The following is a 15,042-nucleotide window of genomic DNA, read 5'->3' as shown; positions in this document are numbered from 1 at the left end:
CAAGCAATTTTGGTTCTCTCCTGCCCTCCCCACCACCTCCTAATCTGCCATGATGTACTTTTAAGTAGTTGATTATTGTGGTTAGTCTTTACCACAGCACAGAAACTGAAGACAACCAAAAGGTAAAGTTCATGGAATTGAAGTTGAATTTCTTTTGAGGATATTGTAGAGTGTGGGTGAACAGGTCCATGTTATAGAGCTAGTTATGAAGTAATTTCAACCAAAACAAAAGCAATATCTAAGGGTAGAGTCTTGTAACCCTTTACTACATACAGAAAGTTATCTTACTTTCTCTTGAGGATGTGATATTTCTACTGAGTTTCCTTGTTTCCAAGTTTGGAAGCCTAGTTGAAAACAAACAAAATTGTATCTTAATTTCTCTAGAAATACTAAAAAATAAGTTTCTTTAGCATAAAACTCCTTCCAGATTTTTTCCCCTGGGAAAGTGTGAAGAACAATGGCTAGGATCTTCCTTGAAATGAAGAAAAGTTGATGACCAAACTTGATTCTTATTCATATGAGATGTTTGTCATCCCCTTAACTTGGAGAGATTGGTAGAGGTTTACCTGAAGACCAAGTTTCATTTTTGAAATTCAAATTTAAGGTCTTAGTCATTAGAAGAAACTCTTTCAAGGGATCCAGGAAGGAAGTGAATATGGGTAACTATTCTGAAATGTTAACCTCAAATAGTATTTTAATATAGTATGATCTTTTTCATGTTCAAGAGGCCTATAAAAGTTTCTTACATTGTTTTGGAGCAGAATTATGTTGGAAGGCTTGGAAAACTATGAAGTTTTCCTTCAGAAATGCTTTGGAAAAACATTAATGTTAAAATTCACTAAAACTGCCTAAATGCCAGAGTACATTAATAATAATAAAGTATATATACATATAGACACACATGTGTTTGCATACATACATGTCTATCAATTCCATATAAGTGTATATGTATATGTGGTATCCCCGACACCTTTTGCACAAAATGGATATCAAATAAGGCTCAAATTGTCAGAAGCCAAAAATATTTATCTTTATTATAATATTTACTTTCATAGTCAAATAACCTAAATTTTGGAAAAATCAGACTTGATTGCCAGTTAACCAAGAACAGCTGAGATGATTTTTATAAGGGTCCCCTGTCTCTGGATCTATAACTTTAGTGAACAAACAAGCATAGTAATCCTTCTGTAGAATTGCAAAGTTGATGATAAGCAAGTGATCACTGAGGCATTTTATCCATTTACAAAGAATTTTGTATACATACATTAACATGTTTTCTCTTTCTAATCCAAATGATTAGATTAGTAAAAGTAAAGATGTTTGCATACAATGAATTCATTTAAATAATGATAATACTGATTAAATAATGATTAATAAGGAATTTATACATCCATTTTAATGATTAATAGTGATAATACATGCTTCTAAGAAAGAAAAGAGAAAAGATTCATTTGTCTAGCTCTTGGGGATAGATCAGTTTAACAGAAAAGTAAAGAGAACATCCCTGTAAGAAAGTACAAAGGAAGTTAGTTCTTCATTTAAGGCTTCTTAGCACCTGATATGTAGACTCTTTCTGAGAGGACAAGGTATCGGTGCAGCTGATACAGAAGACTGTTTATCTTTGAATATCTCAAAGGCCAAGACAGATGTTTGTCTTCTCTGATCAAGAGTAAGCCCCTTTTGACAAGACAGAAGAGCCAGCTTTGGGAAGACCCACCCAAAACCTGTGTGTGTGTGTGTGTGTGTGTGTGTGTGTGTGTGTGTGAAAGGGAGAGAGAAAAAGAGAGAGAGAGAGAGAGACAAAGAGAAGGAGGGAACGAGAGAGGGAGGGAAATTTTTTTAAAATTAGTGTGATACATATATTTGTATTGATGATGAGTATTTCCATTTAGAAGGTAAATCAATCTTTGGATTTAAAAATAATATAACAGTTACTGTGAAGACCGCGTATTTTAAAATCAGCCAGAGTCAGGAATTCAGGTTAGGGGAAAATCGTCAGTCTTTATTCTCAGTGAAGAAAGATTGGAGGTGGAAGAGAATGGGCAATAGCAATGTGTGTAGCTGAGTCAAGAAGCTAGCTAGACCAGCAGCCACACGACCAGCAGCTAGGAGCATAGAACCCAGGCCCAATCTCTCCCAGCCTCTCTTCCTCTCTCTCTGCCTCCACCCGCCAAAATCGTCATTTCATATACAACACATCAGGACTTGCACAGAGAGTGGGCAGGGGCCATTCTTTATCCAAGCATGTATATTAATAGAGTATAATCCAATTACTATTTAGCCTCACGTGCTTGGGACCTCAGTGCATCAACTCAAGCCTCAGCCCATTACAAGTTACTTTCTTTTCTTTTCTTTTCTTTTTTTTTTTTTTGCTGAGGCAATTGGGGTTAAATGACTTGCTCAGGGTCCCCCAACTAGGAAGTGTTAAGTGTCAGAGGCCAGATTTGAACTCAGTTCCTCCTGACTTCAGGGCTGGTGCTCTATCCAGCAGTTACTTTCTACTGAGATTTCTCTTGACCTCTCATCCTTCATGGCCTAAAGTAAAGACTGACCTGGTGTTCAGATGACTTTGGTGAGCTGGGAGTAACCCAATACCAAGTGATACCCACTGATGAGGTCCTAAGTAACTGGGTGCAGTTGGCAGAGAGGGACTGGAGTATTGATGGGATTGCTCTTGGGGCAGGCAGGGAGGAACACTGAAGGGGATCAGTTTAATCTTATAGTCTCACCCTTTGGGGAAGTCATTCAGCCAGAAATTTAAGTTATGTCAAACCCCTGAGGTTAAATTTCCCCTATAAATCTGTCCATAAATCTTGGCTGAATCCCTCTATAACCTTCTGCAGTTATAACCCATCATGGTATTCTACCTCATGACATCTTTCTCATTTTTATAGATAAGTCTTTTAGGTGATAAAGTCCTCTATGGATTTAGTCTGCCAGCTAAGGGTTTACTCCAAGTTCATGGGAGGTTCCCTTTTCTCCTGGTTAACTTTGAGTTCCACTAGGGAACTTGTCTTTTCTTTTCCATTATTTAAAAAAAAAACCTTTTCCTTGCTAATCTTATACTCTATTTTATATGTACCATTCCGGGTGTCTATTTTATCTCTTCATTTTTTTCTGCAAGCTCTTCTTCTAAATAAGCCTACCTTTTGCCACAGAGAATGGCCATGGTGAGTTAGAAACCATGACCAAACCCCAACATTGGTGCCTACATCAAACTCAACATATGGTGATCCAATAAATCACATCATTTGGTGCCTACAAATTATGTCTCCCGTAGTCCTGCCAGTGGAATGAAAAATGATTGGTCAGTGTTACCCAAGCCACTAAATTCTCACATCCTCTGGGTCTAACCATCTATCTGTCATCAGCTTCCCTCCAGGCATTTCCAATGTGCCCTGAGAAGTGAGTACTTGCGATCAGTCCTGCTGTTCCACTGTTAGGACTTGCAGTCCTTTCCAGTTAGCCTGCGGCTGCTGACTTCTCTTACATGCTCTTTCTATCACAATCAGATTGTGAGCTTTTTGAGGTAAGGGATTCTCTTGATTTTTTTAGTTGGATCCCCAGCTTCTGGCACAGTCTCAGAGCTAGCTGTTTAATGAATGCTTTTCATTCATTCACTTATTGATTCTTCATATGTGAATATTTCTCTCTTAGCGATTATTCCCTGAAGTGACTGTCTTAGAAGGAAGAAAGATGACTCAACATTTAATATGTGAAAAAAGTTTGACATACATATTTATTGGAAGAAATAAAACATATAAAACATTAGTAACAGTACGTACTTAACTTTAACAAAATGAATGACTAAAACAAAAAGATTTTGTCTGTAAAACCTTTTCCTAAGAAAAGTTGCTAATGTAGTTTTCCCTTGGCTTTTACTTCAGTGATGACTCTTGGAACCCTGTTCAATAGTCAAATCCTCTTTAAATTACTAAACTGGAGTACTTGAAACTGGTACATCTAGAACCTCCACACTGGTACACCTCTTTTTTTATCCTTTCCCCACTAGAGATGCTATATTTTATATTAGAGATATGTACATATATATATATCATTAGGCATATATATAATATACAATTAGACATGTATGCATGTATGTAGATATCTATATAAAAATTCTATACATCTATTTATCAGTTCTTTCTCTGAATGCAGATAACGTCTTTCTTTACATGTCCTTTAAAATGAATTTTGATATTTATAATAAAATAAGTTATTTGCTTAAAATTATTCTTAAAAGAATATTGTTGTTATTATACACAATATTCTCGTGGTTCTGCTGATTTCTCTGTTCATTATTTCATGTAAATCTTCCCATGTTTCTAAAATCATTGAGCTCATTATTTCTTATAACACAGTAGTATTCCACCACAATCATGTACTACATTTTGATGGGCATCCCTGCAATTTCCAATTCTTTGCCACCACAAAGAGAGCTGCTGTAAACATTTTAGAACATATAGATTCTTTTCCTTTCTCCCTAATCATCTTGGAATACAGACCAAGTAGAGGTATTTTTGGGTCAAAGGGTATAGGTAGCTTAATAACTTTGGAGGCATAATTCTGAATTGTTCTCCAAGGTGGTTGGATCATTTTTACAATTCTATCAACAATGAATTACTGCCCCGATTTTTCTACATCCTCTTCAACATTTGTCATTTTCCCCTTCAATCATTTTAGCCAATCTGAAAGGTGTAAAATAGTACCTCAAAATTTTAATACACATTTTACTATTCAATAATGTTTAGAGTGTTTTTATAGGATTATAAATTGTTAAATTTTCTTCACTGGAAAACTGCCTGTTCATATTCTTTGATCACTTAGCAGTTGGGGAAGGACTTGAATTATTATTCTTTATATTCTATCCAGTTCAGTAGCTTCTGCTCCTCTCCTCTCTCTCTGTCTCTGATCCAATCCAATCTGATCCAATCATCTTCCTGTCCTTTCTATGTTAAGTATGTTAACCAAACTCAGATTTTTTTCCCCGACATGATGCTGCATCTCCCATCTCCCTGAGCTTTGCACCAACTTCCTGGTATTCAATTCACTCCCTCCTCATTTCCACATATCACACTATATCCTCCCATATCTCTGACTTTCTCCTGGCTATTCCTCCTATGTAGAATGTGCTTCTTCCTCAATCTCCCTCTCAGAATTCCTAGTTTCCTTCAGTTAGGCAACACTTTCTAGATGGGAACTTTCCTGATCCCACCTTTATCTGTATTACATCTGCATTGTAGCTACCTGCCTATATACATGTCTGTCTGCCCCAAGAACATTTTTTTCCCTTGGCCCCCTAGAATAGCCCAGAACTTGGTATATGATAAGTTATCAATAAGCTTATTAAATAAGAAAGAAAACACTATTTCCCCTTCTGATGAGGAAGAGGCTGGGGCTGGGTTTAAGCTGAAGAAAAGAACCCTCAAAGATAGGGTCTTTGAGAGTCTCTCTAGCAACTTGTCCAGACTCAGGCTGCAGTATCCAAGGTAGTATCTGTCCGAGAGGAAGTCCCTCTGTCCTCAGAAGGGTCACTGTCGTCTCTCAGGGCTCTCTGGAGAACCACCCTGAGGGGCTCCTTCAGCCTCTGATGTCTGAGGCTCCCAATGAAGAAGTAAATGAACGGGTTGGCGCTGCTGTTCACACAAGAGAGGAAATAGGAGATCTCATGAAAGGTGTGGTTGTACATGGCTTTCCAGTTGAACACAGAGTGATTGATGCCATGAGGGACAGCACAGAGGAGGAACACAAGGACTGTTAGCAGGATGAGGATGACCAGCTTTTTGGGCTTGTATTTCTTGGCGCTCCACAAGATTCTGATGAAGAGAATCAGACTGGACAGGGTCATCAACAGAAGCATCGAAAGCATCAGTGTTCCTGATAATTTACTCATTAATTCACATCCAGAAGGGGACAGGGTTACAAACCGTACAACACAGTAGTAAACCTTTGGTGGATTTAACAGAAGGGACAGAATCCAGAGCAAACCACATACGACCATGGGTCCCCTCTTTGGGTGGTGATTTCGGTACCATATTGGGAAGAGGATGGACAGACAGCGCTGAGTGCTGATTGACGCCAACAGGCCCAGACCCACTGTGAAAGTTACATGCAGACCCATGTTTGTCAATAAATTGACGATATTTTGAAAGTTTGGGCGATATATGAGATAATTGATTACCCAAATTACTTCCAAGAAGAGGTAGGTGAAATCACTACCAGCTAAGTTGAGGACGTAGAATGAGAAGGAGGTCCTTTTAATGTGGAAAGTGAGAAGCCAGAGAACGATTCCATTCCCCACTGCTCCACAAAGGCATGTGAACAGAGTAAGGCACCTCACAAATTCATCGAAAGCGGCGTATGGATTGATTTGTGGGGCATTCGGTCCAGAAGTCTGGTTTGGGGGCATTTCAGAAGTCGGGTTTATGGTGCTCAACTCGGTGATGAGGTTAGATGACATCATGAACCTTGTGTTCCAGACTCCTGTCAACAGAATTGAGAAGGAAATGCATTAGAAAATTCATGGCTAGTTACCACTGATGCTTCAGCCTCATATCCCAAATGGGGAAGGACTATTATAGGAAGCATATTATAGATGATTTCATAAGTGTTTCTAGTTCCTTGTTTCCTCTCTCCACCTCCCACCATCACTGACAGCTAGTTCTAAGAATGTCAGCAGGTACATTTGCTCTAATTAAATGATCCCATTGAAGGATTACCCAGCAATGACTCCATGGCCTAAATATCTTTCCTATCATTTGCTTCAAATTCTGCCATTAGGGAGTCTCAGTCTTATATTTGTTTTTAATTCTATCTCACCCAGACTGGAAGTGTTGGAGCTGCTCACAGGCCTAATCCAAGAGAACTTTGACTTGCTCATATTAATGACTTGATCATATTAATGCTGAACTTAGGGTGAACTCTTGGTAGATTTTAGCCCTATTGCATGCAGTTTACAGCTTTTGAGCTCCAGAAATTAATCATCTTCAACCTCTTTAGAAGCCAGAATTATGGGTTGTGAATCATTGGTAATCATTAATAATCACAATGGCTAGCATTTCTATAATGCTGTAAACTTTTTCTCCATATCTTCTGTGTTAAGCATAGTAACGCAACCATAATAATCAATGTATATTAAATCTTGGCTGGCTGATTGATTGTTATGAATACCAAGGACCTGTATATACCAAGCCTGGACCTTGCCCTTACTGACTAACAATATGTTACTGACCTGGACACCTTCAGAAGATCATCAACATCTAGACAGAAGCCAAACAGAAAGGATTCCTTGGGGCCATTCCTACCTATCTGGGGCCAGGAGAGGAGCCTCCAAATTAGGTTCTGGAAGGGCAGGAAAGGAAGGAATGTGAACAGGCACATTCCAAAGGATCCAAGGAGATATAAAGCAAGACAACCAATTTGAACCTTTAAAAGTGCAATCCATGGAAGAGAAAAAGGCTGGAACTACTGAGAAACTTAACTAAGAAAAAAGGAGTAATAGAATGAAAACAGGGTTTGTTTCAATGAGTAGTAAATTTGAGTTGTAAAAAAATATAGAAATATTGCTTCAAATTTTTAAATACAGAGACATAGGAGTTGAACTAAAAATACAGTGTTCATCATTAGGTCTGAGGTTGTGAGTAGTTGAGTTATTCCGTTTCATTTGACATTAATCACCTTCTGTTTCCAACCCTTTGAAGGATTGATAAGGCAGGAATTCGGTTTGTTTTATTTTTCCTACTACAAGTAGAGTACTACAAAAAATCTATACTTTGGATAGTCTATGCTTGAAGCTTCAGTTTTCTAAGTAATTGGCACCTCTTTCTCATTTATGTGATTTCAAGGGTAGAAACCAATTAAAGCCATGTGAAGAGGTCCCATCCCTCCCTATCGAATACTTGAAATGACCTTATCCTTGACTTGGAGATCAACTCGGAATTCCCAGGATAGGAAAGGAGGAATCCTTGGAAATGCTTCTTCCAATACCATCATGTCTCCCTCCTTCTACTATGGTCAGAAGAATGTCACCTCCAAAGATCCCTGATTGGATCTTGATTCTGCTGATTTGTAGGTTCCAGATTTGACTACAGTATAGGAGTAAAGGGTTCCAAGGTTCCCTTCCGGTGTTACCTCTGTCACCTTCTGATACTTTCTTGGATATCTCCAGTTTGGTCATGTATGAAGGTGGCAATGGGGCTGTTAAGGCATAGCCCTAGAACACTGTTCTAGGACACTGAAATGAGGAATAAGTCCTAGTCCCAGATATCCCATTTGTGAGAGGAAAAAATCTGGCCCAATTTAGAAGCTAAAGCTGGGGACATGGATCAATGCCAGAAAACCCCTTGCATAATGAAGAAATACAATGAGGGATTAAGATGTTTGAAGATAAAATATCAGAGAATAATTCTACTATGATTTTAAGTAAAGGCTGAGAACATAAGAATAAATTGATCACAAAAACTCCAAAATGGAAGGAATGTTGGGGAAACTGATAGAAAAGTTAGGGGATAAAATGAGAAAACTTGGAAAAAGAATAAATTGCTTTCATCAGAAGGTGAGAAAACTCGACTAAAAAGTATTACCTTGAAGGATTAAAAGGAGCTATCTATTCAATGAGACAATGGAAAAAATAAAACTAAGTCAAAAAAAAACCCCAACAACCAGAGTATGTAATTTATCTACTATCAAAAAGGAAAACTCTAGAAAAGAAGATAGAGAACATTTAAGAATCTTAGTATAGTCTGAGATTTATGATCAAATAAAAAAGTTTGCACATTACATGTCTAAGTAAAAATAGACAGTATATACATATATATATATATCACATCCTGAAGAACCTTCACACAACAAAATATCATAGACAAAATTCAGAATTTCCAGGTTAAAGAAGAAAAAATTGTCAGCTATCAGGAAGAAAGGAAGCAAGTAACTAGAATCACGTCAGGCTCGTTCAAGATTATATATTAATTACCAAAAAGAAAGCTTAGAATCCAATGTCAAAAAAGAAAGAAAAAGAAAAGGAAAAATCAAAGTCAAAAGTAATTTATCCTCCAAACTAAATATGCTTTAATGAGGGTAGGGAATAGATCTTTAATAAATATTTTACTTTTTAATGTTGAGAAACGTAGAAGAGTCAGAATCTTTTAAATTTAATCCAGGAGAAAAGACAACTCTGGAAAGGTTCCAGCCATTTCAAGGATGCAAATGACAATCAAGTGTTTACATTAGCAGAGTATCAAGACACCTTCTCTCATTGATTGTCCCCCAACCCTGGAACTCTCTCCCTCCTCATCTCTGCTTTCTGACTTCCCTGACTTCCTTCAAGTTCTAATTAAAATCCTACCTTCTACAGAAAATCTTTGCTGTTGTCTTTCCTCTATTCATTTTTTTCCAGTTGATCTTGCATGTTTGGGGCTTTTGGTATCATTTTGTCTTTTTTTTTTTTTTTTTTTTTGCTATTAGACTGATTCCTTAAGAGCTAGGACTTCTTGCCTTTTTCATCTCCAGCACATACCATAATGTCTAACACATAGTGGGTTCTTAATAATTACTTCTTTACTTATTTCATTTGCTTTAAGAGAGTAAAGAATAAGGAGAAATATATAAAATAAACATTGAGACCATTCACTTTGGGCTACCTTTTTTTTTCTGTTCTTTAATTTATGTTCCTCAGCTTTTTTCCCCTTACTATCTCTTTCTCCCAGCCTGCTTCACATGATGAGGTAATCCTTTACTTTTCCAAGATAAATCATCACTACATATCCTAGATCTCATTCCCTTCAAACTTCTTTACAAGATCATCCATATTATCAGCACCCCAGACACATACACTCTCTGTGTATCTCTCTCTCTCTCTCTCTCTCTCTCTCTCTCTCTCTCTCTCTCTCTCTCTCTCTCTCTGTCTCTCTGCCTTTTTCTGTTTGTCCCTGTCTCTGTCTTTCGATTTTATTGTGTGTCTTTAATTTCCTGTTTTTCTTTGTGTGGGCATCTCCCCTGCTTCCTACACATATGTTCATGTTTGTCTCATTCTAAAAAATAACAGTCTACACATTTACCAACTGCGTCCATAAACTATCATCCCATTGCTCTTCTCCTCAAAAAAGTCTACAACTGCCTCCACTGCCTTTTCTCTCACTCACTTCTATGCTTTCCCCAAAGTGACTTCTGGTAGCATCTTTAGGATGACATTGTTCCCTAGTGATCTTGGAATTATGAGCTCTAGGGACCTTTTCCAAATCCTCACCTTTCAGCCTTTAAGACTGTTGATAACCCTCGATTTCTGATTCCTCATGTTGTTCTCTCCTGCTTCTCTCCCTACCTATAGGACAACTCTTTCTCAGTCTCCTTTGTTGGAGCTTTAAGTCATGCCCATTAATCCTCTTCTTCTCTTTTGCTAGGTCACCCTGCTTTCCATGTTTTCCAATTTAGCTTATATTTAGCTGACAAATTTATTTTCCTAAAGCATATGTGTGATATCACTATCTACTCAATAAACTCCTTGTAAATTTTTTTATTGTTATTCAGTCATTTTCAATTATGTCTGGGTCTCTGTGATCCAATGGGTTTTCTTTGCAGAAACACTAAGATGATTTGCCATTTCCGTCTCCAGATCATTTTACAGATAAGTCACTAAGCTCTCTTTGCCTCAGTTTCCTTATCTTTCTGTCTATGTTTCTCTCTAGGAAATGTCTGAGGTCAGATTTAAACTCAGAAGATGGAGCTTACTGGCATCAGTGTCCTATTTACTAGGCCATTTAATTCTATTACTAGTATTTACATCCCAACACAACCTGGAACCTTTCCACCTTTTCCATTTTCTTCCTCTTTGGTCCTTTCTAGGTACTCTGTGACCCAGCTATACTGACCTGTGTGCAATTCCTCCTGCCCCAAATTCTATATCCTCCCTTGGTACCTTTTCGCTAGCTGTCACTCCTTGATATACTCCTCCTTTTCACTTCAGTTTCCATCTTTTTTCCATACCAAGCTCAAGTGTACTCTTCTACACCTTCCTTTTGAGCCTACCTTCTCAATGTACTGATAGCTGTTGTCTGTGCTTAGTCAAATGTGTAATGTCCTCATCATTTGAATGAGTTGCTGCATGGATAGGGCTCTGACTTTCTTCCTAGAAATCAACGAATAGCTCAACAAAAGTGAAAAAGAAAATAAGTTAATAAAATTAGTTCTTTTTAAAAATGCCAATAAAGTAGATAAACCATTGGCTAGTTTAACTTAAAAAGAAAAAGAGAATGACCAATAACAATAATGGAAATAATGAGAATTCTTAACTTAAATCAAAGAGCTGCATGAATGATCTAAAAAGCCATTTTGCCCAATTATGTGTGAGGGTTATATGATGGATGGCAAGGGTAGCTAGTTGATCAACAGAAAGAGCCCTGAGTCTGGAATCAATAAGTCTCATCTTCCTGAATCCAAATCTGATCCAGACACTTTTTAGCTGTGTGACCCTGGGCAAGTCATTAAATCCTGTTTGCCTCAATTTCCTCATCTGTAAAATGAGCTTCAGAAGGAAATGATAAACCACTCTAGTATCTTTGCCCTGCCCCCCAAATTCCAGTGGATACACAAAGAATTGCACATGACTGAAATAAATGAACAACAACAATAGTGGATAGCAATGACCTTGGTTCACAACTTACCTCTGATATATTTTCTTTCTCACTCTCAATAAGTCACTTAACTACTTGGGTTAACATGCTGACTTGAATCGACAGAACTAAATTTCTACACCCAAAGTGTTTTCTTTACCAGTAAAACCAGAAGTTCCTTCCCTATATGTCCACAAAATTGTTCACTTAAATGAAATGGCTTAATAAATATAGAATCATAAAATATTTTGATTAACAAAAAATGAAATAGAGAATATTCTAGTTCTATCTTTTTTCAACCTATTGTGTTTTTTAACGGAATGAGTAGAGAACAAACAGACTAGAGAGAACTATAAGTAAATAATATCAAAATTTTCAAAAGAATTAACACCAACATTATATGTGTATGTATTATGAATATTTTAAATGGAGAAATCAATTTTCTTACTAAATTCTTTCTCTGAGATAAATATGGAGTGGCAATAAGCCAATGAATGATAAGGTTTAAAAAAAAAGAAAACTCTATATGAGTATCTCTAATGAATACTGATATGAAAATATTGAATAAAATGTTAATAAAAATATTTGTTAAGCCCGTAACACAGTTTTTGGTGCATAGTAACTAGTACTTTAAAAATGCTTATTTCTCTCCCAACTAATGACCAAATTGGAGTCATAGTGGTAATGCTAAAGTCAACAGAACCTGCTATTAATATGTATATGGGAGGAATAGGACCGAGTCAAAAGACTTAGCAGTTACAGTGAAATCTATATACTAACAAAAAAATAAACAAATAGAAATAAAACCATCACTTAGCAAAGAACATTGAGAGGAATAATTTAAGAATCCTTGGGCGGCAAGAAATTCATGACCAAACAAAAATGTTTGCATATTTTCCAAAAAAACTGTGAGCTGCAATAGACACATGGCAAAGTAAAACAAGAAAGAATGTACATGTCTCATTCTGAAGAACCTTTAGACTGAGGTTCTCCACAATGTTATACACAAAATCCAGAGCTGCCAAGTTAGACAGAAAAAACCTCGCCAGCAATTAGGAAGAAATAAGCAAGTAGCTGGAGCCACAGTCAGGCTCCTGCAAGATAAAACAGTGATTACCAAAAAGAAAGCTTAAAACTCTATGTCAAAAATATAATGAAAAATAATGTATCCTCCAAAAGTAAATATAATTACGTTTCGGGGCAGTTGAAAGCTTGATCTCATCTTGGGTCTTCCCCAAACCTTCAGACCTCTCTGCCATCTCCAATAGAGACAAACATTATTGTTCATCTTCTCTCATGATTTCAAGTTATGATAGCTGTTCAAATGTAAATGGAGACAGTCTAGGAGGTTCACAGTCTACTTTGTTGTTATCAGTACCCCAAAAAAGCCTATTGGAAGCTGGCCCCCTCCACTCTCTGAGGTTCCCTCACAGTTTCCTGTGATTCAGATAAAAGACTGCTCCCAGGACAAACTTCTTGTCCCCCTGCACTCTGTTCCTAGGAGCAGGCGGAGGAGAAGGAATCTCACCCAGAATGACAGACCTGGTGATGTTTTCTTGCCTTCTATTCTGGAGAAAGCTTCAGAAACCTCTGGTTGGAAGTGAGGCCTGAGCAAGTATATCAGGAGGACACAGAAGCCCCTGTAGCTTCCTGTCTCACTGTCACCAGCCAATTGGGGCTGAGGCGTCTGGAGAATCTTCCCCTAATTGCTTCAGCATTTCCCTGTTACTTCACTTTCTTTCTTCCTCTATTTCCACATAACTTGCCCTCCCCCTTCACAAGTGAATGCTATCATTTACATGGACTATTTTCCCTCATTCTTGACTCCCTTTCCCACCTCCCATGGCAGGTAGGTCAGCTTTTCTCTCCTGGGTGCCCAGAGTCCTTTAAATCCCTGTTCTTGTCTGAGGACCAGGAATGTCATGTCTGTGGATCTTCCTCCTCTTAGATAAACAAAACCCCCAGTTTGCCACCAGCTACAGGAAGTTCCAGTAGGTCTATTCCATTTCCAAAGTCTCTCCCCATGCAACTACCCCATTAATGGAACTCTTCAAAAAGCTTTTTGATTGTGAATGTATGACACAGATGGGCAGACAGACACATATACACACAGAGAGGGACAGAGACAGAGAAAGACAGAGAAACAGAGGGAGGAGGGAAATAGAGACAGGAACAGACAGAGACACAGAGACAGAGAGAGAGATAGAAAGAGATAAAAATATATATAGAGAGATGTCCCCTTGGTAGAAAAGTAAGCACAGTAGAACCTTGATAAATATTATTAATCGATCACTGGTATGGGACATGCTTTTTATTGGTTAGTTTCCTTAGGAGATTTTTGAACTAAGCTGATATCTGGTTTCAAATTCCATCCCTGATGCATGAACTGAACTGTGCATATCCTTTGATCTCTGTAGGTCTATATTTCAAAGAGATCCAAGAAAAGGGGAAAGAATCTATTCACACAAAATATTTATAGTCACTCTTTTTGTGATGGCAAGTGTTGGAATCTTTACAAACTGTTAAGCCACTGGAGTTGATTTGATCTTAGAAGAAGATATTTTGGGCCAGAACTTGAAACTAGGTACTAAGTACAACTGATGGAAACAATGCTTGTGTTCACAGCTTTAGAGAGCTCATAAGTATCTAAAGTACTCAATGGAGTTCGCACGTTTGGGAGATTTCAGAGTTTAGAAAGATATCTGAATTCACACCTCCCTTAGGGCCAGAGAGCATGCTGGGAGATAACCCACAATCCCATTCTCAGAGAAGTAGCATAAATACAGTTCCAGTGAGCCACTCAAGAGAGTTTTTTGGGGGAACATCGACTGGGTCGGAGACAGAGCACTCTGTAAGAAAGCCTACAAGCCCTATCTTCGAGGCAAGAGAGATTCATTGTATCTTCTACCTTGGTGCTGGCTGGAGGCTGAAGAAAGCAGAGGCAGAAGCCAAGGACAAAGCTGCAAGAGCTCAAGCAGAGAGATAGGTCTCTGGGCTAACCGGGCTAATTTGGAAGGAGAAATCAACGTTTGCATTTTTACCAGCTGGCTGCGATTTTGGAGTAATTATTGATTATAACTGAAACTAAGGCTGCCTCCAGAAAACCTTCACAGCTAAGAACTGGAAATTGAGGAGATGCCTATCCATTGGGGAATGATTGAATAAGCTGCATATATGATTGTAATGGAATATTATTATGCCATAAAAAATGACAAACAGGATGATTTCAGAAAAAAATCTGGAAAGAATTACATGAACTGATGCTAAGTAAAAGGAGTAGAATCAAGAGAACACTGTACACAGTAAGAGCAATCTTGTTAGATGAAGAACTATGAATGATTTAGGTACAATGATCCAAGACAAACCCAAAGAACTAATGATAAAGCATATTCTACTCCAAAGAAAGAATGAAAATTGATTGAATATAGACTGAAGC

General features: G+C 37.7%; 1 protein-coding gene across 4 annotated transcripts; it reads right to left on the bottom strand.

The window, feature by feature from the left end:
- Positions 1–4,354: 4,354 nt before the first annotated feature.
- Positions 4,355–13,282, bottom strand: LOC100934816 (mas-related G-protein coupled receptor member X3). Of its 4 annotated transcripts, none has more exons than XM_012552948.3 (2): positions 13,135–13,282; positions 4,355–6,483 (listed from the first exon to the last, which is right to left on the bottom strand). In XM_012552948.3, exon 2 carries the CDS (start codon positions 6,461–6,463, stop codon positions 5,471–5,473), a length of 993 nt encoding a protein of 330 aa, XP_012408402.1. In that variant the 5' UTR covers positions 6,464–6,483; positions 13,135–13,282; the 3' UTR covers positions 4,355–5,470. The 4 variants fall into 4 exon arrangements, with proteins under 4 accessions (XP_012408402.1, XP_012408401.1, XP_031797264.1 ...); XM_012552947.3 differs by having other exon boundaries at positions 13,149–13,282; XM_031941404.1 differs by lacking the exon at positions 13,135–13,282 and adding an exon at positions 12,799–13,127.
- Positions 13,283–15,042: the final 1,760 nt, after the last annotated feature.

Source organism: Sarcophilus harrisii, chromosome 6 (assembly GCF_902635505.1).
Source record: "Sarcophilus harrisii chromosome 6, mSarHar1.11, whole genome shotgun sequence".
Taxonomy (NCBI): Eukaryota; Metazoa; Chordata; class Mammalia; order Dasyuromorphia; family Dasyuridae; genus Sarcophilus; species Sarcophilus harrisii.
Note: the sequence above shows the minus strand (reverse complement) of the source record. Positions and strands in the feature narration are given on the sequence as shown.

Coding starts and splice junctions, on each gene's coding strand:
- LOC100934816 (XM_031941404.1), bottom strand. CDS start 12,865: ATGGCAGAGAGGTCTGAAGGTTTGGGGAAGACCCAAGATGAGATCAAG. Junction 6,484..12,798: donor GCTTTCAACTGCCCCGAAAC/GTAATTATATTT, acceptor TTCTGTTGACAG/GAGTCTGGAACACAAGGTTC.